The 26,054-nt window shown below is 37.0% G+C and overlaps 1 protein-coding gene across 1 annotated transcript; it reads left to right on the plus strand.

Annotated features, from left to right (window-relative positions):
* Positions 1–307: 307 nt before the first annotated feature.
* Positions 308–24,752, plus strand: LGSN (lengsin, lens protein with glutamine synthetase domain). The gene is made up of 4 exons (XM_009279722.1): positions 308–337; positions 8,284–9,280; positions 21,116–21,294; positions 23,553–24,752. Exons 1-4 carry the CDS (start codon positions 308–310, stop codon positions 24,750–24,752), a joined length of 2,406 nt encoding a protein of 801 aa, XP_009277997.1.
* The last annotated feature ends 1,302 nt before the right edge of the window (positions 24,753–26,054 follow it).

A 26,054-nucleotide genomic window follows, 5' to 3' on the forward strand; every position in this document is an offset into this window, starting at 1 on the left:
TTGTGAGGAGAAAAGTTGAGCAAAACAGTTTTATACTCAGTTGTCTTTGTTTCCAGGCAGGCAGCTAGTAATGTGCATTTGTCAGTTTACTACTTTAACGCTGTTCCAGAAAGTGGTGCTCTTGGCCATGACATGTTGGGTTGCTCTTTATGGTCCATCATCTGCGTGGCCTTCTGGGAAAAGAACTTTACAGCAATTCTGTTTTAACGAACCTTTATTGTATCTGTGCCTATAAATATGGGATGTCTTTCTACTAGATTTTTACTAGGCCATTTCTAATGGTGACGTGAACTAGAATGAAGTGGACATGAACAAAAAGGAAGATCTTACTCAGCAGGTAAGAGACTGACTGTGAATGATTTCTGAGCAGATACGCTGATATAAAATACTTTTTGCATCCACTTCAAGATTTCAAGTGAGTGAATACTTCACTGTGGACTGTGTGCGCAAGGCTTTTCATGCATGTATGTTGAGCATGGTCTAATTCTGAAGCAAATGCAGGTCAAATAAAGGCTTCTTGTTTAAGCTGGAAAAAAACCATTTGCTTTAGGAAGCAAATCTAACACATTTTAATTTCATATGTATTTCATTTATAACTCTATCAAAAGTAACAGAAATAGAGGTCTAAAATCTGATCCCATTAATATTTGTGGGAAAACAGATTGGCTTCATTAATGTGAATGAAAGCACTACAATTTGTGGACCAGAGTCTGACCTGAATTAGAAAGTGACACTCTTGAGTCAGGCTACCAACCTAAGTGGAGCTGCTCAGTTTCTGTATGAGTGCATTTTAAAACAGATTCTGGTCCTGAAGTTGTAATATATACTTTCAATAAAGTAAAAAAAAAAAAAAAAGTACCTATTATTTTGACTCGTTTCCAGAAGATCTCATGGTGAAAATGTGGAATTAAAATGTTTCATTAAAAATATTGAGAAAGATGTAATATGGCTTGGAAGTGATGATGCAGGCAGACTTCCTGAGGCTACTAGACACTTTTATTAAGGTGAACAAATGGATACTTTATATGCCAGAGATGCACCTACTCTGAGTCACTGACTGCCTCCTAGACCATCTTTGTATATGAAATGAGTCATAGAAATTAGACATAAAAGTCATGTAGGTCATTGAGTCCATTCCCTTGCAAATGTCTTCCTGAGGATTAGTCAACTGTTAAATGGATCCTGGTTTTAGATCTCATTTACACTGCTGAAAATTGGAGACAACACCACCAGTGTACTTTTGCGGTTCTAAATCACTGTGAAGGCAGGATCAGCTTCTTCATTTTGAGACTCCATATTACTTTAGGGATTTTTTTTTTTTTTTACAGGGTGCAGGTGGCATAGGCCAAAGGAAAGTATTTGCAAATAACCTTGCCACAGGGACAACTCTGCTGCTTTGAGGCAGCAAGAGAGTCAATGACCTTGAGGAGCTCATCTAATAATTGCATACATAGTATGAAGGCTTTGGATGGGAGTAGCAGATGAAGGCAGATGTCAGATGTGAAAATAAGTGACACAATATTGTGAGCCAAACTTATTCCATTCATTTTCACATGAAGTATGTTAATAATCTTGAGTATATTTAAAAGTTTCAAAGAAGGACGGAGACTTTGCTTCTGCTCCTAACATTGCCACACATCTTCCTGTGACTTATGGCAAGTTTGTGCTCCAGCTTCTCTAACTGCAAAATAATCACATGTACCTAATATTTATGCCACTTGCAGGTCCTTCACCAGGAGGTTTTTGTAGCAGTAAATCACTCTCAAAGAACCACTTCATCAAACAAGGTCACTGAGGGAGAAATTAGTCACAACAATATCTTGACAATGTGCTGTGATCTTCAAGTGTCCAGCTTACAAGCCCCCGGTGTCTGTTTATTGTAGCACACATTGTTTTAGCACTGCACGCAAGAGCCAAAACCCCTCGCTGTGCCTGGAGCTACTCCCTGGAAATGTCTGTGTTGTCCTCCCTGTGACTCCATGGGCCAGATTCCCTCCTCGTACAAATCTGTGTAGCTCCAGTGACTCCAGTGAAGCTGCATTAATTCCTAGCAGTAGAAAATTTGTTCCTGCGTCCTCCGCTCCTTTGCTGCCTGGAGGAGCAGCTGGGCAATGCTTTCCATCTGTCAGGGGAAGGGGCAGAGAAAGCACTTGGGCATGGGCGTACTTGCTTTGTGGGCACTGTTGTCTAAGGACTTAAGCAGCATCTCTTGTTAAGACCTGACTTCTAGTTTTTGAGATTCATTACCACACTAAAAGATTAATTAAACTTGACTGTACCAACCTAGGAGAGCTGTAAAGGGTAACCTGGTAACAGCCAAAGTGGCTCAGAGAAAGTTCCTCAGCATTTATGGTTCTATAGCAATTGAAATACTTTGAGAAAGTGTCTTACTTTTGAAAGTAACAATGTGAATAATATAATTTGAACAATATTTTTAGATTTTTTAGTTTGGAAACATTTTATTTCAGTTTTTCAACATTGTTTTATATGATTGAAAAAACAAAGTCAAACCTAAGCGAAGCAGTTCAACTTTTCATAACTAAAAATTCAGCCAACCAAACGGTACATATTTTTTATTTTTCTGTTTAGGAAGATTTTTTTTAGTTTTCTATGTTTTTCTAATTCTTAGTTATACCAGATTTTGACATTTTGACATTCTTTGCAAAATTAATCTTTTGTTCTTGAAAAATCTTTAGCAACAACTCAGGAAGGTCATCACAATTTGACCTCTTAACAATCAGTTAAAATAATAGTTAAAATTGGTTAATGATCTGAAACAAAAGAGAAAACGAGAATGTGACTAAGAGCCCAGTGCATTTTGCTGAGTGGCTGCATCACTTTTTTGGGTAGCCAGTAGCAGGAACATTGGGTTATCTTGTTGATTAGACATACAAAAGCTCCTGCTAGAGTTGCACCTTGCCTCTTTCACCTTTTTCTGTGATAGAAATCCTTCTGCAGCTATTCATCTACAGTTACTCAGAGCATCTTTTAAATTAACTCCCTTTCTCCCTTTTTTTCCTTTCAAATGCTATAGTGTAAGTTTCTTTTTCTAATTTCCCTGTCTCTTTTTGTCAATACATTTTTGAGAAATGTATTATGATGTTTATAAATGTTTATAAACCCCGACAGTGTTTGCAGTCTTGCCTGAGGTCATGAAGCAAACAAAAAGTAGGAGAAAAATAGAAGGTCCCCTCTGCAGCTCTGAATTTGTCTCATAGAGCATTACAGATATATTTTCAGTCACCTATAAAATCCTTTTAAGGCAAAAGTTCAAGAATTGCCTTGGATTTTCACCTGTGTTTCACACACCAGAAATCTCAGCACTTATTATTCCTCCCAAAGGCAACACTTTACATTTCCAAATGTTCTCAGCTTGCCGATTGGCAGGTTTACAGATGAACTGCCTTTTGGCAGTGCTGTATTTCATGATACAGTTAATGTTCCATTTCAGAGCTTGTACAAAGCCTAAAAGTGAACACAAACTGATTAAGAAAAATTGCTTTAGATGTATGTTTTCTGTGTTACCACAAGATAGAAGATGTCTATCAGCTGTAGAAGTCTGATGGCATGCCAGAAGTTGCATGTAATTGGGTTAAGTAGAGCAAGCAATTTCCTCTGCACTGTGCTGAAATATTTGCTTGCTGATACTGTCCTCTATTGTCTCCTCTTCCTACCTGTGTGGTGCCCTAACATGCTGCTGTAATGCACAAATGTAGCCCTTATGCTCTGTTGCTAGTCACAGCCGTCAGACTCTTGTGTACCTGGGGTGCTACAGTAGGTATCTAGTGAAGACAAGCAAAGCTGTTATTCGTTTGAGTTGAGGTTATCCACAGTGGGAAATGAAGTCTGATCCACCCCTACTCTTCCTGCCTGTTGTAGGACTTATGCTGGTCTGCCTCTACTGAAACCTTACCAGGTGCAAACACCCAGTGCAGAGGGGATCGGTGTACCAGCACGTGTTGCAGCACTGGGGCAAGAAGTCCTGATGGAAATCAGAACTTGGAGGAGTACCAATACCTATCAGTGATAGTTAACATCCGATACATCTTCTAGAAAGAAAATCTAAATCTCAGATTTGTGGCATAATGTAGCCCACACTGTTTATATTTTGGACCTGATCTTTCTGGCAAGAATATTTGACTCACCGCCCAAGTGTTCACTTGCTAAGAAAGAGAAGCAGATCTCAAAACTTTCAAGACCTCTGACTTAGGGTGCCAGTAAATATTTGAAAACAAGCAAACAAAAATTGAATGATGCTGAAACAAATGTTGGCTAAAAGAACTTTCAAGTAGCTTTAGTATCTCCTGTTAATGTTGCCACGCAGCAACAAAAATGTAGAAGCATTCAGCAATGAAATAAAAAATAATCAGAACTTTTGCCATATTAATGCCATGACTGTTTTGCTTTCCTTTTGGCACAGCAGGACATATGATTCCATGAAATTTAGTCATGATCTGTATCCAGCTCACTTGCACTGTAACTCTATCAAGCTGCTATTTTACTTAATCATCCCTGTCTTTTGTAAACAAAACTTGCTAGAAATTGAAAGTTAAAGAAAGAATTCTTAAGTCCTATTTCGTGGGTGCTCTCCCCTCTGTGCCCAAGTACTAGGCCTTTTCTGATGGTAGACACCACATGAACTAATAGACAGTAAGGCTGCGTCATAACTCATGCATATGACTGTCTTTAATATGAAGGGATGCTGTATTTGTACCTTGCAACAAATCCAGCACTGTTTAATTCACTGCAGAAAATACTGTGAATGATTTCTAAATGAAAGTCCATAAATGTCTGAGTTTATTTAGAAATGAAGAGTCATTCTCATGCACAAAGTCACAGTGTGCCTTGTGCTGAGGATCTTAAGTAATGCATAGGTTGCTCTCTTGTAAGAGATTTTTTTTTTTATTTGAAGGTAAAAATGATCACTGTTTTTGGTTAAGAGCAATGGGTGCAGTACCTCTTTCAGGTCTATGATCAAAATGCAGTACCATAGTCTCAATTTCTTTATGGAAAATAAACCCTTTGCAGAGTACTATAGCCACATTCATTATTAGAGTTCTATTGCAAACGAATGTTTCCATTAACAAATTTACAAGTGGTCAGTCCTTATCCTGCTCATGTCTATTCAGAAGGAATTTGTTTTGGTAAGGATTATAATGTGGGGATGGTACCTTGTGTTCATGAAACCATTTAGAATGGCTAATTATGGGAACAGGCAGTTTTCTGATGTTTTGCTTTTGATACAAGAATGACTCTTTATCTGATTTCAGTATACAGATGTTATACAAAAGGATGTGCTCATCTTTCCTTCAGTCATTATGCTGAACATTTTTCAGAGATCTACAGCAGGGACAACAGGCAAGAATTTAGTCTAACATTAAAATGTGCAATGGTTATCTTTGAGCACAGAGTGTGGGAATACATTATAAAGCAGAAATGCAGATGGTGTTATGATTATGTCATTGGCTTCAAGTTATTCAAAGGAAACAAAAGAATCCTGAAAACTTCATAAAGTGGAAATCAGGATATTTTAATGATGGCAACCTCTGCAACAAAAGATATTTAAGTAAATATTTTTCATAAGTTCATTTAAAAATACAATTTTTTTATGACTATAGCTTTCACAGCTGGAACTCTTCTCTCTTTTCTTGGCAACCTCTGCAACAAAAGATATTTAAGTAAATATTTTTCATAAGTTCATTTAAAAATACAATTTTTTTATGACTATAGCTTTCATAGCTGGAACTCTTCTCTCTTTTCTCTCAGAAAATAATTTTATACATCGAGAAATTTAACTTCATGCCTCTTTCATTTCAGAATTACTTGGGTTTTTCCATTTGGCAAACACTGGTTCCTTTACCCCTACTGTTTCTCCCCCAGCGCTTCATTCATTCTTGTATTACTAATGGAGATGTTAAAATTCTCCATTATATTGTTTTTTCCTGCTTCGTTATTCAGAAATGTTCCTTCATATCATTTTTATTGCGTAATGATGCAGAGCTATAGGAATTAGGCCTATTCTGCATGGGTGAATGTGTAGAGGTATCAGCAATACACCCAGAATTTTTTTATGGGGTATTATAGGGTGTATTATGGGAATAAACCAAAGCCTTTTGATGAAGATATGGATTCATTAAAAACTGAGTGCTAAGACTGAGTTAAGCAAGGATTTCTGTTGTGAATGAGCTAGTAACTGTGTTTGAGTGGATTTATCTTCATGCCTCTTTCATTTCAGAATTACTTGGGTATTTCCATTTGGCAAACACTGGTTCCTTTACCCCTACTGTTTCTCCCCCAGCTTCATTCACTTTCTTGTATTACTAATGGAGATGTTAAAATTCTCCATTATAATTCTCCATTATAAATTGTTTTTTCCTGCTTCGTTATTCAGAAATGTTCCTTCATTACATTTTTATTGCGTAATGATGCAGAGCTATAGGAATTAGGCCTATTCTGCATGGGTGAATGTGTAGAGGTATCAGCAATACACCCAGAATTTTTTTATGGGGTATTATAGGGTGTATTATGGGAATAAACCAAAGCCTTTTGATGAAGATATGGATTCATTAAAAACTGAGTGCTAAGACTGAGTTAAGCAAGGATTTCTGTTGTGAATGAGCTAGTAACTGTGTTTGAGTGCAAGTGAGCATCACAAGCATGTTACTGTCACGATATGTGCCTGGGAGTTACAGGCACAGAGCGGCTTGTCCTCCCTATAGAGCTGGCAGCCAGCTGCCTTCCACGCTAACAGCAATGCCCCGGCGAGCTCCCAAAGTAGCTGTAGGTACAGCACATCGCAGAAATTTAGAGCAAGGGGGAGAGAGGAAGGAAATATTTCTGTGAGCTCTGTGTCAGAGAGAAGTCATAAGCCTTTTTGACTAGATAATGCTGGAAAATAGCATAATGAGAGAATAGGGAGGAATAATAAAGAAAGAGAAAGGTGTTAATGACCTTAATGGAGGCCACGTAACTGTTTCCTTCCATACACACATCAGACGCTGCTGCCTTTTCTTCTACGTGCTTTTGTCTGCCAACAGGAATCTCTTTTGCCTTATCCAGACTGGCATTCACTTTGCTTTTGTGCAGATCCCTACTTCTTCTGGAAATTCAGAAATTGGAGACAGTGCATATTATTCCTTTGTGGAAAAGGTAAAGAATGGTCTCATTCAGAGGATGTCTCTTGATTTCCCAGTGTTTTTACAGGTGTTAATTCCAGCCTAACCCAAGCAAACCAAGGACTGTTGGTTAAGCTACTAAGTCTTAAATACATGCTTGAGTAAGGTATTCATAACCAATATAACAATTTGTGATCAGCTATGGAGTGATTTATATTTTGGTTAAACCGTGTTATGGAGTCTTTTTTAAGACATTGTGAGATGGAGAATTCAATCCCTACCTTGATAGTTTGTGAAATAACTAATCACCCACAATATTAAAATCTCTGCTAGTCTTTAATTTGAATGTATCTGGTTTTGATTACCTGTCCTTCTCCCTGTCACCATCGGATTAATCACAATTGTGGTAGGATCAGGATACTTGGGAGGGATGATGATCCAGACACTTCTTGATATTCTTTGGGATAATGCAAGCAGATTAATTTTTGTAGCTCTTTTTTGCACCTTCTCCACATGTTTACATTCATTTTAAAATCTGCTCCCAGAACTAGAATATAAATCATATCAATGCCATATGTAAAGGTAAACATCATCTTATGGTTCTTTCCTGTTTACACAGCCAAATATGGGTTTGTCCTTTTGTCCACTGCCCTGGAAGTTCAGTTATTTGGCCAAATTAGATCCTGAAATTCATTTAAAAGCTGTTTATTTTCAGGTTTCACTCCCCATACTTATAAGGATTGCCAGTGTTCTGTGTTTCAGGGCAATAGATTTCCTTTATAAATACAAATGCTTTTAATATGAGCAAGAATATACTTAAATGTAATTATTAAAATACAATTTTTTCACATTTGAAGGGCACATGTTTGACAAATGGTGTCACACAGTGTACCATGTCTTATATTTTAATCTACTAAATCTGCCTAAAAACTATATTATGAAGGCATTTTCACAAATTTTGTTCTAAAACATAAGAAAAAGAATTCTGTGAGAAATTTTTTAATCCAAATAGCAGAGTTTGAGGGTCAGTAAGTGTCTACAGAGACCTCCATCGACGAGAAGTAATCGAAGTGCTACAAGGTAAATGCAGCTGGTGGTAGTACTCCATTGCCATGTTCTGTTTCATTCATGCATGTTATTTGGTTGTATATTTTATTGCTGATTACAGAACACATCTGAAAGTGACAATGATGAAGTTGATGGCAACAATATATGTGGTTTCAGAAAGAAAAAGGGAGTCAAAGGTCCTACAAAGCATGTTCCTCCTTTAGAAAATGAGAAGATGGAGCTGTCCCACACCTCAAAAATCCCAGATCCTTGTCCCTTTCAAGCAACCACTCGTTGCTCAGAACCACCATCAGACCAACCTCTTCGAAATCCAACTAGATTTCCCCCAGTACAAAAGGACAGAGGAGGTCGTGACAGTTCCCATACTGGCCGCAATGTGAAAGAAGACATGTCTGGAGAAACACGAGAAATCCAGGAAAATACTGACACTGGGAAAAGGATAATAGGAAAAAAGCACAAGGAAATAGATGCACCAGCTAAAATGGAGCTGCCTATGGGTGTGCAACCTGTGCGGAACGCAGGGAAAGCTGGGTCCACAGAGGCAGCGCACAGGGGAGATGGCAGTGAGAAGGCAGAGAGTAAGCAAGAAGAACAGGGTGAGATAGAAGAAAGAGATGTCAAGTTTCACGTGACAAAGACGGGCTCCCTGGGCAGTACTGTAACCACACAAGGAAGCGGTACTGCGGAGTTCATCACAGGGCCACCTGACATTTCTAAACGAAGTCTGCAAGAGTTGAAAAACCTGTTGAGTGAAGGTCCTCTGCCCGATTATGGCCCCAATTACAGTGGCAAGGCAGGTGGCACTTTTTCTCAGAAAAATTCAAAGCCCCAGGAGAAAACAGCTGACAAGCAGGGCCGACCCTTTGAGACTTTTAGTCCCCATTTTGGAGAGGAGAATCGAAAGCACCACAGCTTCCACAAGGAGGGAGTGGGACAGCAGAGCAAACCTCTCGTGGTCCTCAGCTCTGCTGGGTCTGATCAGCAGCAACCAGCGGGAAGCGACGTGGATCAAATTATTCTGAGACTACCGGCAGCTTCTACATATGTGGAAAGCACGGCTCACGAAATTCAGTTTGAATCGTCCGCAGGCCACACCGGTAAGGATATTTAAACATCACCTGCTGTCCTGTTAAAGAAAATGCTACTGTTGTTTTGTGGGATTTTGTTAAGCTGCAAACTTTAGTCAGAGCTAGCGCACGAGAGAATTGACACCTGTGGTTTCTGTGTGATTGGGACAGATCAGAAGTTGTACTCTACACCTACACTGCTTTTTTTTTTTTTTTTTTTTTTTTTTTTTTTTTTTTTTTTTTTTTTTTTTTTTTTTTTTTTTTTTTTTTTTTTTTTTTTTTTTTTTTTTTTTTTTTTTTTTTTTTTTTTTTTTTTTTTTTTTTTTTTTTTTTTTTTTTTTTTTTTTTTTTTTTTTTTTTTTTTTTTTTTTTTTTTTTTTTTTTTTTTTTTTTTTTTTTTTTTTTTTTTTTTTTTTTTTTTTTTTTTTTTTTTTTTTTTTTTTTTTTTTTTTTTTTTTTTTTTAAGAAAGGTATTTATGAAGCCCAGCTGCCTGCCAAAAACTGCCACACACAAGTGGTCATGTCTTTTTCACTAAAACTGAAATATTTCCTCATTTAAACTGAGCTTAGGCAACATTTCCCAAAGGTCTGCTAGACACTGCAAAGCTCTGATGGCATCTGGGCTTAAAATTTCCTTTTTGTTAACATTTCCAGCAGTGGAAATTGCTCCCATGTAGGGATCATGTTTTCAATTATCCGTTCTGTGAGAGGACTAGAATGCAAAAGCATCTAATATAAACTATAGGGGAATAAAAGCAAATGAGGCAGAGAACTTCTACTTATCTTCATGCTGTTCAATAAGTCCATTTTGGAAGTGTTTATAGAGCCAATTAATTGCTACTAATAGGCTGTGGTTTCTCTGAAACTGTAAAGGCTATACTTCTGGGCTAGCTGGATCAGCAAACTGAAAGCTACTATTAGCTATGATAATGTAATGGGCTTGAGCAGTTCATTGTTTTGTGTCTATTCCAAGAAGCACCAAACAACAATTTGCCGGTTGAATAGGTATCAGATTAATAAATTTCCGGGAGCATGAGGCTGAGATCATATTATCAGCTTTTCAGGATAGATATCTTACCCTCTGACTTATCTCACTGATACAAGAAATATGAATCTTATATCTTCATTGATAAAATACCTTGTCGATCATTAACTACATAATAAAATACAATGGTAGCAATTAAATTTGTACAACAATATTAAGTTATCCTGCTTTTTTTAAAGTCTCCTTTCAGATGGGTAGAAATATTGCTATACATACTCTGAAAACAGACAATTTGAATATATCAAATGGTATTAGCTAGAGCAGGATTTCTCAGTAGACATATTGTGTTACCCAGTTTAAACAAGTCTGAACAAGGTATCCATGAACATTATCAGTGCTAACTCAGGGCACTGCATGAGGAATATAAAGCTTTGAAAAGATATTTCATGCTCAAACCACTCTCTATTCATGTCTTTTAGAATACTGAGATTAGAGGATTATTTCTTAGCCTACACTTGATGCCGTTCCCCTTCCAGATTACATTGTTTTTGCTAGCTGAAAGGCTAGCAAAATGCATTGTCAAATTTAGATTACTATTGTTTTCTCATTGTCTGCAAAACCAACAAATACATTTTAAAATATAGGAATAACTATTCTTTGTCATAACACCATTTACAAGGTACAGGGAAGTGATGAGATTAATTGTAGATTCCACAGGGAGGTTTCAACATGTTTTTAGCCACTTAAAGTGAAGTGGCTAATCCAAGCTTATTACCTAGTCAGTAGAGAAAGACAGGCATTTTGTCTTCAAAGAGGTATTAGGGGTTGATGAGAAATTGACCTCTGGAGGTGGGCATCTCTTTCCACTCAATGGGGAAGAAGTCCCATGGCGATTAGTTTGGATTATTTGCCTAACTCTAAAATACCTAAAGCTACCTAGGGTTAATCCTATTCTGTATCACTGGCAATAACAATGACTGTAAAAGAACTATAGATGAGAACTAACTATGAAGGGAAGTGGGGGGAAACTGTTTTGTCTCATCAGAAACATATCCAAACCCAAAAGTTTTGGTATCTCATGAGGTTTGGATTCCATTTGGCTTTGACCAAACAAACTGTAGCATTCAATGTGTGTTTCCACTAGTAAATGGAATGCACAGAAATAGTTTCTACTTAATTAGAAATGTATGTGTTTGAAATTTAATTTTCATTGAATACATTCAGTAACTTAACTGAAGAGAAGGAAGTTTTAGACAACATTCTGTAGTCTTTAATGAGCCTTTGCACTAAATACTTAATGAGTATTTAATTGCTGTCAGAGATAATTTATTAAGATAGATAAGATAAAATCCTAAATATTTTATTTTTATGACTAAAATATTATCTTAAATATTTTAGTTATGAAAGTGCCTGAACAGAAGACTTGGATCTAAACATATCTTGACACTGAGTAGATCTGAAATACAACCTCTTGTATTTTGCAAGTTTTCACATATTTGAACTTGCTCAAATCAGAAATCTTGATCCAAAATTTTTCCAAACTTTTGATTTAAAAAATACACATAAAGAAGTAAATTGTTCTCTTGCTCTCTTTGTTTCTTTAATATGGAACACAAGGTAGGAGAGCATTGAAATTATATGACTATACATACATACATGATTATTACATAAACAGTGCCCACTGTATTTACTTAGTTGCTATGTTGAGCACTACGCACGTTTGGATGCCATGGCCAAAGAAGGAATGTACCTTATTGTTCTAAAAGTACACAGTTAAGGGACGATCTCTAGAGGTCAGCAGTAGGAAGGCTAAGACCTGTAGCTGAGCTTTAGTGATTCAGTGTAATGCAGAGGATTGAAATACTGTCATATTAGTTACGTGGCTAACATCTCTCTAAAATAATAAATCCATATATTTTTTTCCAAAATTCTGATTGGAAATTGTGGAAATATTACTGCATGTGCATTTTGTCCATTGCTTGTCAGCTCTTTTGTAAAAGAAGTGCTTGGACATGGGAAAAAAAAAATAGAAAAGAGACAGACATGCAAGATATTTTAGTCAATATGAAAAATATTACTTGGACAGTGTCAGAGAAACTGGAGCTGAAGCTAAAGCCAAAGCTCTTTTAATTTAATTCATCACCATGGAAAGATAGAAACTAACACATGTAGCTAATTAGGCAAATATACTGACTGCACTAACATGAATTTATAAAATTTATTTGCATAAGTATCTATATATGATAATGATGTGCATTTCTGCAAACTGGTATGTAGTCATTAACAATCAGGTGCTTCTTAAGATGTTCAGTGCCTGCATTCTTGGGAGACCAAGAGAGAGGCTTCCAAACAGTAAAAATTCTGATGAAATTTCATGTATATAACATTATATAACACTTCATAGTATGTACATACACATACACAAATGCATACATGTACTATATGTATAGTATATATAGCATATAACGTAAGTGTATATTGACCTCTCTGAACTCAGATCTTATCACATGCTGCTCTGCATGCTACTAAATTAGAGTATTTATACTATGGTAGTCAGAGAGGAAGCCAAAGAAAATAACTTTGAGCAATGTGAAGTTCCTGAGGATCATGATACACCACACTGTTGGGGTTCTCTTTGTCACAGAGTCAGTGACTTCAGGTCGTTTCAGCAGCCACCCACACTGCATATGGTCAGAAGGACCTGCAGAGCCTGGTGCCACCACACAGGCTTAGGAGAAATCTCTCTTCTGGACCTTATGGCACAACAGCACCTCCAGGTAGCTGTAGGTGGGCAACACACTGGAATCAGGCTGTCACCTGAGGCTTCAAATTCCCTTTGTACATCTTGGTCTGTAGCTGGGGACAAAAAAGTTTGTTCAAATCTTCTTGAGTGCAGACTGCAGAGCTGGGGCCCCAGAAACCTGAGCAGCTCCAGGAGCAGGTCCTCTCAACAGGGCTCATCTTCTTGAGCATACATCAAGTGGGGCCATAAAAATATGACCAGGACAGGATCAGGAACTGTAGGAGGGAGAAGGAAATTTCTGAAGAAAGAAAATACGATTTGGCTGTAGCTGCAGGCATAAGTAGCTACCTAGTGACTGTTTAAATTTCAAGTGCCCAGAAAAAGAAGGTTTGAACACTCCAAGAATTACATGAAATGTTACGTAGGTGCTGACCCCAAACGCTAAGTTTCTTTGCCAAGTTGTCATTTTAAATAAAAGTTTACCAAGTAGCTACTAACAGGTTATGTTTCATACTTGAGAGTGGAGTTCATCAGTCCTACAAGCAATTGTCCTACACCATCATTACAATGAATAACCTTATGTTGTAATTCTTAACTTGTTTAAAGTTCTTATTTTTAGTAATAAGGCAGTTACAAAGGACAATACCTGGTATTTAGGGACAGAAGTATGTAAAAAAAACCTAACAAAAAAAATAGCCTAGGCTTTTTGCTCCATTGAAATTAAAAAGTTTGCCCACACACTTTTAACAAAATTTTAACTCCCCCTGTGGTTTCACAGTCCTCTATGCTTACCTGGAAGAGGCACATCTGTCCCCACTGATTCTGCTCAGTAAGTCTAGTCAGTGGCGAGGAAGTAGAAACAGAGACTCTTTGGGAGCTGTAAGTGGACAATCAGGAGATATAAGTGGATGCAGGAGAGGTACGTAAGTTCCTGCTCCGGGTACTTCATATTGATTGCCTCTGCAGTCATTCCTGCAGATTAACCACGTCTTACTTTGGGGGTTACTTAGGACTGTGTTTTTCATTTGCTACTCTTCTCTACTTTGTATTTTACATAATCTGCACTGTTCTTGCATCTCTCCTACAGTGAAAAACCAAAGCCATGCTGTGCCTTCATGTTCCTTCCTCATGCCCTATCTGCAGTTCAATAAAATTTTTCTAATATTTCTTTTTCTACATTTTGAATTCAACTTGAACATAGCAGGGCTATTGTTGAACATAGCGCAGCTCCTTTCTAAACCTTCTTGAATGCCCTTATTTTCTGTTGAACAAACTGTCATATATTCTGCCTATTTCTTTCCTTTTCCCTCTGAACTGAGCTGTATAAAACTTGCTATTTTTTTCACCTCACAAGCTCTAAGAGCAACTATTTTCCTTTAAAGCAAATCAAAACTCTTAAGTCCTTTATCTTCCATACCAATAGCTGAAATCTTCCTATTCTGTGACTCTGTATGATTTTCCATTTTTCCCCTCAAAACAAAAATGCTTAGACAGCACTTCCATCCTATCTTTCTGATCTATTTTGTCCCCTTTCAGGTGAGATCCAACTCATCTGACTCTGGTGCCTGTAGTAAGCTAGTCATCCTGCGATTCTATGAGACAAAGAGGTGTATTCAGGCAGTAATTCTTCCCACCTATTGGAGACGTTTACTTTCTTTCTAGTAATAGTGAAATGTTGCCAAAACAATTAGTTTAGACCTAATGTACGTGAAATGCATTCTCTGGTTGATCTCTCTGCCAGCTGCCTCTCCTTCTACAACGTATTCAAGAAGAGTTTAGTCCTTTCCTTCAATACTGTGCAAAATCTTCTCTTCCCTAAATAACCTTACTTCCCATTTAACGTGGCGCTCTCACTCATTCTCACTTGATTTTTTTTAATTAGGTCAAACATTTTTAGAGCAGAAAGGACTATCTAGTTTGCAATAGTGCATCCCTCAGTTCATGGAATTTCACTTAGTGATTCCTTCCTTAAATCCAAATTTTCTCTTTGAGTTTGAAGAAAGACATGCCACTCCAGATCCATCATATTTAGGATTATTAGTTAGGTAGTTCCAGTGGGTATTACTCACCTTAATTTTTTTTCAGACACCTACATATTTTGTTTTCAAATTCTCTTGCCTAGGTGGAATATTTTCTAACTTTTCTATAAAACTGTGATAATTTTCTCATTCAATACAGAAGAGCCATTTTTATAAAACACCCTGGAAGATAGAAAAAAATGGGTGATTTATTTTATCTTTCATCTATTGAGAAATAAAATCTTATTTTGTATTCGATTCTTGATGATGTAGATCCTCTGAGAAGCTGTGTCATGTTGTTGTCATACAGTTTGGAAAGAATAATTCACGGATGATTGAAGCTGTTCATTGGTCTCTAAATTAGCTATAAAACTCATGAAAAAGAGCTATTTTTTTTCACACCTACATATTTTGTTTTCAAATTCTCTTGCCTAGGTGGAATATTTTCTAACTTTTCTATAAAACTGTGATAATTTTCTCATTCAATACAGAAGAGCCATTTTTATAAAACACCCTGGAAGATAGAAAAAAATGGGTGATTTATTTTATCTTTCATCTATTGAGAAATAAAATCTTATTTTAAATTCGATTCTTGATGATGTAGATCCTCTGAGAAGCTGTGTCATGTTGTTGTCATACAGTTTGGAAAGAATAATTCACGGATGATTGAAGCTGTTCATTGGTCTCTAAATTAGCTATAAAACTCATGAAAAAGAGCTGAGCTTCTCCATGGCCGTATCAGTGAAAAAGCCTGCTTCATAGCTAAGATTAAAAAAGAAAGCAGACTACCATGAGACAAAGAAACTGATGGAAAAAACATTGAAAATATCAATATCAAACAGATCAGGGAAATATTTTTACTGTCTCCCATGCTTTGATAAGTTGCTGGTATGCTTATATATTTATTCCCCTGTTAGCGGTCTTGTAGGGGAGCAAAAAAAAGAGGTAGGAAACACCTTTTTATGTACTTTACTGCAGAAATCAAATACTTTACTGACCTATCAGTAAACATTTTTGGTGAAACTATTTTTGGGTGAAAAAGAAATGTAAATTACGTAATGTTTTCAACTGAATATACTTCTGATCGCTATTCACATCAATAGTACTATTCAGACGTAACCCAGTACTCATTTCTATTTACCACGTTAAAAATCAGATGGGAATAGAAAAGAGAGGCTTTAAACACTATCAATAAGAATGATGTCTAGCATAGGAAAAGCTGTGATATGAGGTTTGAGAAATAGAGACTATTAATGTTTGAAGACAAACATGAGAACAGTAAGTAACATGCTGTACAAACCAAGTAGACTGGCTGTTCTTAAATACACAAACCGGAATCCTGTAAAGATGAGCAGACATATTCAAACTAGTACTGTCAGGAATTTCCATAGGATTTAGAAGGGTATAGGTGTGTGATTACCCTGTGTGACGCATTGCCAGTGGATATGATCAGCACAAGGTATCTGTTTTTATAAAGGGGGTCAATATTCACATAGATCTTCAGAGCACCCTGTGTTAGATTTCTAAGGATGAAGAAGAAATTAAGACAAATTTGGATATTAACCCTTCTGCTCCTAACCACAAGACCACCTTTTTAGTGAGGAACTGCAAAGCCCATTCTCTTTAGGCAGATTATTTTGCAAAGAATGCCTTGCCTTTCCTGTTGATAGCTGATACCAAAGACAGCTCTAGTGTGATGAAACACTGCCTTGACTGGCATAGCAATTCCTACACTTGCAAGGGTTTTTATTTCTTTACTGCTCTGAGACAGTAACAGGTGCCACAACATGCCACAGAGCGCAGGGACGTGCGCTCTGACTCTGTGTGGGACTCAGGCGTGACCAGACCCTGTCTCACGGGGCAGGAGGAGGGTGTGCAGCAGCTGCGTGGCTGCAGCAGGGTCGTTTCAGGAGGGAGCACATCTGGCACAGCTGGAGACAGAGTGGGAGGAAGAAACTGGAGGAGGACAGATGGGAACACGTCTCCTTTTCCAGTGCATGATTTGTATCTGGAGTCTACCTGCTGGTGTCTGCTGTTATTGCCTTGCGTTACATTGGTGGTCATGTTTCTCAGTGAAGAGTTTCCAATATTACTACATTTGTTAGGTCAGCCTGTTCCTGTCATTGTCAAGTCCCCTGGCAACATGTAGCACATTCTTTTTGTTTCATCAGTTTGATACAGTCACCTTTTATAGAGCTGAGAAATTGTTTGCTTTAGATGCGGTGTGATTTAATAAGGGACCATGGGAAAGTATTTCTTTGAACAAGCAGATAATGATAGATTGATCTGGGACATGTGCACTTTCTTCTGTTGTGGCACTTTTCTGTTGCTGAGAAGATAAAGCTGATGTTATCTATTTGCCCTAGCCCGATGTCAGCTGCCCTCAGTAATCTGAATGATTTCGATATTAATAATCTAAGAATGGCACCACTCTTCCCCTAGAAAAAATAATAACATAATTTGTATAATTTGTAGGGTTTTTTTAATATTTTTATTTTTGTGTTATTAATATTTTTTAAATATGTGAAGATAATTTGTTTATATTTGTAGATATTTTGTACTAATTACAAAAGAAACATGAGTAATACTAATTGTTTCTCAGTGGTAACTTAAATGGGAAATACAGATAGAACCATAGAAAAACAAAAATTAAGTGCTTTTCTGTGTATATTTTCATATAGATATCTAAGGATCTGTATGTACCATTCTGCTTTAAGAAAGATGGCCAGTCTGGATTTATATTTGATTTTTAAAATGAAAATCTGAACCAAAATCTGAGCATCTTGTGAAATTTACATACATGTTTCCATAAGTAGATTTTCTGAAATGAAAATAAAGATGCCATTATTTCTAGAGGCCCAGAGAGCTAGGGAAACAGTTATACTCATGAACACAATCCTCCCTCATAAGAATGTAAGACTTTTAGACTGTGTATCTAAATCAGCTAGACCTGTCTAATACTTATTTATTAGCTACCTTATCTCCAGTAACTAGTGCTCTGGATAATGACTGCATGAACTGGGAATAGACAGAGTACTCAGTTCCCTACTATACCTTTCCAAACTTTAGTCATCATTGGCTTCATGGACTTAGTTTGCCAGCAATTTATTTAGTGGCTGCCAAGAAAATACATTTTGGGACCTGTGTTGGGGAAAAGTAAGTACTGCCGGTAGTTATTCATTAAATATTATTTAAGAAACAAATCCCCTTTCATATTTCCCAAATCTGTGAGAGATATTAAGTCATGATAATATTTTTTATCTGTCATACAATTTACAGAAACTTATTACTTCAATGGGAAAGATAATCTGCAAATGATATAAAAGATGAACTGCCTCTTAAAAGTATGTGAAAGCTGCGGAAGTGTTTCTATTGATTCTAACAGATTTTGGAAAAAGGCTAATGTAAATGAATAAGTATCTGTCTTTTGACTCGTGGGCTGTCCAGACTGGTATATAGTCTAATTTTAGACTAATATTAGACCAATATATAAGTTTTAGTCTCATCATTTAGAAAGATCTATCATTAATCATAACAAGTCCAACTGGAGAAGATAAATCCTTGCTTCTTCAGTTAATAATTTTTGTTTGCTTAATGTTCTTTAAAAACATTACTTTATAGGAATTTTCTGTTAACTTATGTTATTTCATATAATCTAATTATGTATTTATGCATTTATTCAAATAACTTTAGCTTGAAGAAAACAGATACATATAAAATTTGGAAAATTACCTACCATTGGTAGATGTTTAAATTAAGTATATTTGTAGCTTTACTTTTTAAAGAAATTCATACATCATTAATATGAATGCATATCACATTTGTTTTTCTTAGATATTGATTTTATATCATTATCTCTCAAGAATACTGATTTAAAGAATTACTTGGGTCAGAGTTCGAGTTGTTGTTTTTTATGAATTACATGTTTTTGCCTGAAAAATGTTTGTTCGGTAGATGCAAATTTAACAGGCAACATTTCAGGACACTATAAGAAATACTTGCAAAATTTACATCAAAAGTTGGCAATATTCTGATGTCAAGGGTTGCCAGTCAAACTTTACTTTGAATAATATGAAGACATAAAAATCTCCGTGTGACAGGTGGTAGACAGGAAATGTCTACCATCTTTGCACAGGATATTAAACACGTGTAGAATAAGCGATTGAACACTGCTTTTACAAAGGCAAAAACCTCAGGCTTCTGTCCCTGGAGTTGAAGAAAATGCTACTCGCTGTACTCTGTAGGAAGATTTTCAGAATCTTTTTAAATTCTATTAATGTAATAAATAGCCACAGTTTATTAGCTGTTAATAAACTTCTAATTGATAGGTTCATAAAGAGGTCAAATCTGCTAAATGTCAGTAAACTTTTATGTTGTAAAACAATGCTACGGGATCACTGAAGTGGTATTCAAATCACTATTACTTGGATGACATATGCAAGACAAGGCCAGTTTACATATGCTCACTGCTCACTATTGTGTTTTGGCAGCATCTGTAACAGAGTGAGTGTTACACAAAATATTTAAACAGGACTTCCTTATTTAATGCACATCTTTTAAAGGACATAGTGTTTATAGAAGAAAGAGGAAAAAAGCTGTTTTCATAAGCAGCTTACAGCTGAAGCATACCAGAGGGAAAGATGTCACGAGAAGTGGATGTGACAAAATTCTTTCTTTCTTGCTTCTACCTTTTCAATTCTTACTCTGTTTTCCTATAGACTCTTGTATTTACTTAAAATTTTGCCCTGTGTGCTTTTACCTGTCATTCCTCAGGGAGCACTCTTATTACTTAACAACCTCTTACTTTACTGACCTGAAGTATTCTTGTCACCTCCTTGCCATCTGAAGCTGGAGGATGCTCCAGTAATATTCAAAGGCTCCTAGAAGTCTATGACTGTGGATGAGTTTGCTGCCTTCTCAGGGAATAATCAGACAGCCTTGTGCTGGGCTAGCTGGAGAGCCTCCGTACGGCCTCACAGCTGGCAGTCCTACTTGCCCCAAAGGAGAGGTGGAAGAAGATGTGTTTGTGCCTGATGGCTACTGCTGAAGGAGATATATTCCAGTTTGGGTAGTTTGGTACTGGAGAGATTGGGAGTGCTCCCAACCAACCTTCGTAGTGCCTCAGCATGAAGCTTTTACCTTCCACTTGAAGGATAGTGATGAAGGCTTGTTGTTGGTCATCTTCCACTGTGGATCTGAAAGATTTGCAAAAATTAATCTGATCATATTCTCAGCCTCCTTGGAAGAATGGAGGACTTTCATCCCAGGAATGTAGAAAGAAATATTTTTTCACATTTTTTCATACCTTAATATCAAATTTTACCCTTGGTCTAATTAGTTTATTGTACTAAATGGAAATTAATACCTTATGTAGTTTAACTTGAATAAAAACAATACATAGACACTCAAAAGAAAAGCAGGCTGAGAGATTGAGAGGTTTGTGAAAGGAAGTTACTGTGTCCAGCTCTCTGCTCCATTACAGAAGTTATACACAGATGTTACTGCTTTCATGTCAAGAAGTTTATACAGTCCTACAGTTGCTGTAATACAGTTAAGAAGAAAACTCCATAACAGCAAGCGCATAAATGCATAAACTTCTCCTAAAAGTCTGCTGCCTGTGGTGGAGAAGACTGCAGGTCTCCTCAGAAAGGGGAGAGAGAGACCTCCTCAGGAGGTCTTGAGAAAGGTTTAGTAGAAGACAAGTGCTCTTTTTATCATGTTTCTGTATCTATACACTTTTCAAAGGCATTGAAGAAATATAGTGTCTGAATTTTATCAGCTTTCAGTGGGAAATAGGTATCCAGCTGCTATTTGTGCTCCTAAAAGCACTCAACAAACCATCTGAGGTATCCCTCAGAAATTCCTAGCTTTACCACATGATTCCCCTGTGTTCTCTTACCAACATGAAAAAACATTTAAGTTATAGACCATTCCAAAAAATAAGGGATTCTATACAGGTCCTCAGGGAAAAAAAAGTGTGTTTATTTACAAAAATGTTTCATGATCCATATCTTTTTCTTATTTTTGTTTTTACACTCCATGTTGTAGTTTCCCACTGTTGCGCCTGTATTCCAGCATTCATTATGTTGTTTGACGTGAACATTCCTCTTCACTTATAGCGTCCAGCAGAGAGCCTGATGTAAACAGCCTTGGAAGTCCAACTCTCCTTCACCTGTTCTCTCATATTGAATATATTAAGCAGCAGATGGCCAGGGAGAATGTACAGTTTGTCAGATTTGAATCAATAGACCTCCATGGTGTGTCAAGATCAAAGAATGTTACTTCTCGCTTTTTTCACGTAAGTTTTTTGGTTTCTAGCTGTACCTTTATGTGTTTTCATGGCCCTGTCTTTAATTTATATTTTATATTCTTTTTCATAGTGCAGGCAGAAACTCAAACTTAGAACAAATTATCTGTTCCGTCCACTTGTTAATGTTCCCAAAGGATCTGGACTTTGGGATCCTGCAATCATCTATTCCTCTGTACCGCCAAATAGTAATCTAATTAAATAAGGCTAGTAATTTCAGTTCTTTGAACTTCTAATAATCTTTCCTCAGAATTATTTTTTCAGGTTCAATGCATTATAAAGATTTTGTTTTACTGAACATCACTAAGTTGCAAAAAGAAAGGAGTAAATACTAAAAGAAAGATGACAATGAAAATCACTTTAGCTGTGAGAAATTTTATAGTCATCAGTCATATAAGAAAACACCATTGGGTTGCATGATGACTTAATAGCAATATTTGCCATATTGATGATTCAGAAAATAAGAACCAAATTAGAAAACAATCCTCACTGTGTTCATCCTTGACCGATCAGCCTCTTCAGTATATTGCTTCTGTGATACTTCATGTGCATAACTACATTATAGTTTCACTCACGTGTCACTATGAACATTTTAAGCTTTACCGAGTGATCACAAAAGAAGATATGAACATGGAAAGATGTAGAGCACTTTTGTTTCCAGTTCCTTCTAAAGCCTAAGCCATGTTTTCATTATTTCCCTTTTAGATATTGCTAAACTGCAACTGTATCATCTAGATACAATTTGCTCTCTCTGGTTTCATTTGGATTTTATCAAAACAAGCTTTCTCTCAGTCATTTTAATTATTGTGAGGGGTGGTAGGTTAATTGCAACTTCTCTTTCAGTTGCTATGTCAAATTACAAATGTCTAGATTAGCTTGTTCAAAGACAGCTTTTATGTTTACCTTGCCATCTGAACAAATTGCAGCTTTGGATGGCAGTCTAAATTTTTGAACACTAAAAAAATGTGTATGTGTACACACACACACACACGTATGTATACAGACAGAGTGACAGAGAGTAATTTCTTCTTTTTTTTTTTTAACATTTTTTTGGGTGGGGGGTTGGAGGAGGGAGAGATAGTACTATAGGGTAATCACCTTCAACACCTTTTCAGTGTCAAATGGACAACTTAGACATCTTGAAGCAGTATTCACCATACTGTGCAGTTTTGGTTATGGATGTCACACAGGGTGAATTGCTACCACTGGACTGCCACCTACTTAAAAGAAGGCAGACTTTATTTATTTATTTGTTTGTTTTAAGAGAAGCCACCGTATGCAGTTTGAAGTATTTCAACAATTTTCCATCTGGATAGGCAAAATTTTGTCTTTTCGGCTCTGAGCTTGCCCCTTTTTAGGTTTGCTCTGTCTCCTCTGCTCACTCAGATAGTAATCCTTTCCCTTATAAAAATAAAGGCAAGATGTAAACATGAGCCAAATTTCACTTGATAGAACTTGGCATAATTGCAGTTTTCAGCAGCTAAAGGTTTGAATATAAGTTAAGTTGTAAAGGTGCTTGTTTGAAGGTAGATGTTCCTTTCTTAGAGTCCTATCTACATTTCATTTGCATAAGCTGAAGCTCTCTGTTCAAATGGAGAAGAAAGTATAATTATGTTTATCCTGTTAGCTACGTAGAAAGGGAGTACTGAAACACTAGAATAATTTCTCACTTGGAAGTGCTTCTCTGCATTTTACCCCCAAACTTATTAAGTCCAGAAAGTGAGAATTTTCAGTTAAACTTTGTATTTGAAAAATGGTGAGTTATGTGTTATGGCATATAAATAGAAGTCACAGCCTGAATTCATAATTCATATGGCCATGGGTCTTGTGTGGTCACTTGGATCTATGTAAAGGAAATGCTCAGAGGATATGAAAGCCTTATAGAGTAACTATAGACAGAAGTTTGGCTTGCAAAGTTTGCACCTAGATGGTGATGCCCGTAATTGTATAAAGACCATGCAAGATAGGTGTTGAACATTTTTTGAGTTTTTAATGGAAATTTAAAAAATGGTCATTGGGATCCTTGGTGCCAGGGTTTTCATACCAATCTTGTAGAAGGTTGTTCTGCTTAATAATGGCACAGTAACTGGCTGTTGCCCTCCACTTTAGTGATCACTGCATTTTAGTGTTCTTTTAGGAGAAAGACTGTTGTTCTTACTGAGAATCTGAGTTTTATCAATTTTACATACATAAAAATACTGTTGAGTTCTTTTTTCATTTGGTAATCTGTCATTCTGCTCTGTGTTTAGGAGAAAGCAATTCATGGTGTTGCCATGCCCAGAAGTTATCTTGAGCTGACCGTGAATCCTAAAGATAACGAATTAGATTACATAAATGCAACCAATTTTAATTGTGACATAATCCTGAACCCTGATTTATCAACGTTTCGAATTCTGCCCTGGACTGAGCAGATTGCGAGAGTGATATGTGATTCCTTCACCGTGCTGGGCAACCCGCTAATGACCTCACCAAGGCACATTGCCAAGAAACAGCTGAGCCAGCTTCAGGACAATGGCTTTTCTCTACACTCTGCCTTCACTTATGAATTTTGTATTTATGGCATTACTGAGGTTGTAAATTCAAAGACAATATCCTTTCCTGCAGCCACGATACTAAATAACCATGACCAGACTTTCATTCAGGAGCTCATTGAAGGAATGTATTATGCTGGTGCCAACATTGAAAGCTTTTCTTCTTCCAGTGGGCCTGGGCAAATGGAGATCACTTTTCATCCAGCGTTTGGCATAGATGCTGCTGACAGTGCCTTCACGTTTAGAACAGGCATTAAAGAGGTGGCTAAGAAGTATAACTACGTGGCTAGCTTTTTCTCAGAATCAGGACTCTACAATTCAGGTGCTCTGTCACATAGCCTGTGGGATTTGAATGGCCAGAAGAATTGGTTTTCTGCTGGTTATGGAGTTGAGGAGCTCTCAGATATTGGAAAAAATTGGTTATCGGGTCTCTTGGCACACACAGCAGCTATCAGCTGCTTGATGGCTCCTACCACCAGCTGCCGTAAGCCTTATTCTAAATACAGTAAAGAATCAAAAGAAACTGTAAATGCAAAATGGGCATATAATGATAACAGCTGTGCCTTTAATGTCAAATGTCATGGTGGAAAAGGCACTCACATAGAGAATAAATTAAGTTCTGCTACAGCAAACCCCTACCTGGTGCTTGCTGCTACTATTGCTGCGGGTCTAGATGGAGTAAAGAGAGGACTTAGATATGATGATCTGCTCCAAGAAGAAAATCACACTGCTGATCTGAAACATTCATCAGTCCCTCTGAAACTAGAAGATGCTCTTGTTGCGCTTGAGAAAGATTCGTGCATTAAGGAAGCATTAGGCGAAACTTTTATCCGATATTTTGTTGCCATGAAACATTATGAGTTAGAAACTGAAGAAATGGATAGTGAAAGGAATAAATGCCTGGGGTATTTTATTTAGAAAGAGCACTCTTCTGTAGTGATGCTGTGTAAATGCATACAGTGAATGGCTAAGAATCTTAAGAGCACTCCTGTAGTGATGCTGTGTAAATGCATACAGTGAATGGCTAAGAATCTTGAAATTAGTAAATATATAATGTTTTTAATGCTTTGGGATTTTTTTTCCTCCTTGGTATGGTACATGGTGATTGTATTTGATTGTCTGTGTACATTCAGGACAGTGCAAAGCTGATATTCATGGAATAACATTAACAGGCTGCACTCTTCTGTAGTGATGCTGTGTAAATGCATACAGTGAATGGCTAAGAATCTTGAAATTAGTAAATATATTTTAAAATGTTTTTAATGCTTTGGGATTTTTTTTCCTCCTTGGTATAGTACATGGTGATTGCATTTGATTGTCTGTGTACATTCAGGACAGTGCAAAGCTGATATTCATGGAATAACATTAACAGGCTTTTAAAAAACAGTATTTTTTTCAATTTAAGTGAACAGACCTGCTGGTGAAAAGAAGAAAAGAGAAGGTGAAATGGAGAAGAGCAACTGTACAACTGTGATAGGAAGGTATAATGTGCAGAAAAGTAGGAATAATGGGGATGATGCCAGGGGGCAGGAGAACTGAGGGAGGAGGGGAATTTCTTGTTCAGCATGGTTATGGGGTTTCTCCCAGCCAATTCAGTAGTTGAAGGGTTGTTAAACCAGAAGAATCTGAGTTTGATTTAAAACTTAGGCTAGAATGATGAACATTGTAGAGAGAGGGGCAAAGGACTGAGGCTGTAGAATCTGAGAGTCAGGAATCAGTATCTTAAGGGGCATAAATAAAAAGACAGGAGGGATTATAAAATAATCTATACATCAGGAATTCTGCTGATGAACGAAGTTTGCAAGAATTATGGTGGATAAAGATACTAAAAGAAATCAGATGGTGACTTGAAGATGAAATGATTCATAGAAAACCAGGAGTGTCAAGCCACTGTGCAATAAAATAAGAGCTGGTGTCTGTTTTGATAATTAATGGGTTAATTCAGAATTGAATGGCTGTCGTGGTTTAACCCCAGCCAGCAACTAAGCACCACCCAGCCGCTCGCTCACTCCCCCCCGGTGGGATGGGGGAGAGAATCAGAAGAGTAAAAGTGATAAAACTCATGGGTTGAAATTAAGACAGGTTAATAGGGAAAGCAAAAGCCACACATGCAAGCAAAGCAAAACAAGGAATTCATTCACTACTTCCCATCGGCAGGCAGGTGTTCAGCCATCTCCAGGAAAGCAGGGTTCCATCACGCCTAACGGTTACTTGGGAAGA

The sequence above is a fragment of the Aptenodytes forsteri genome, unplaced genomic scaffold (assembly GCF_000699145.1).
Source record: "Aptenodytes forsteri isolate BGI_AS27 unplaced genomic scaffold, ASM69914v1 Scaffold115, whole genome shotgun sequence".
Lineage (NCBI taxonomy): Eukaryota > Metazoa > Chordata > Aves > Sphenisciformes > Spheniscidae > Aptenodytes > Aptenodytes forsteri.

Bases quoted from the DNA above. Each gene is read 5' to 3' on its own strand.
- LGSN (XM_009279722.1), top strand. From the start codon at position 308: ATGAACAAAAAGGAAGATCTTACTCAGCAG. The intron at 338-8,283 runs GTAAGAGACTGA...TGCTGATTACAG, and splicing joins AGGAAGATCTTACTCAGCAG to AACACATCTGAAAGTGACAA. The intron at 9,281-21,115 runs GTAAGGATATTT...CTTCACTTATAG, and splicing joins ATCGTCCGCAGGCCACACCG to CGTCCAGCAGAGAGCCTGAT.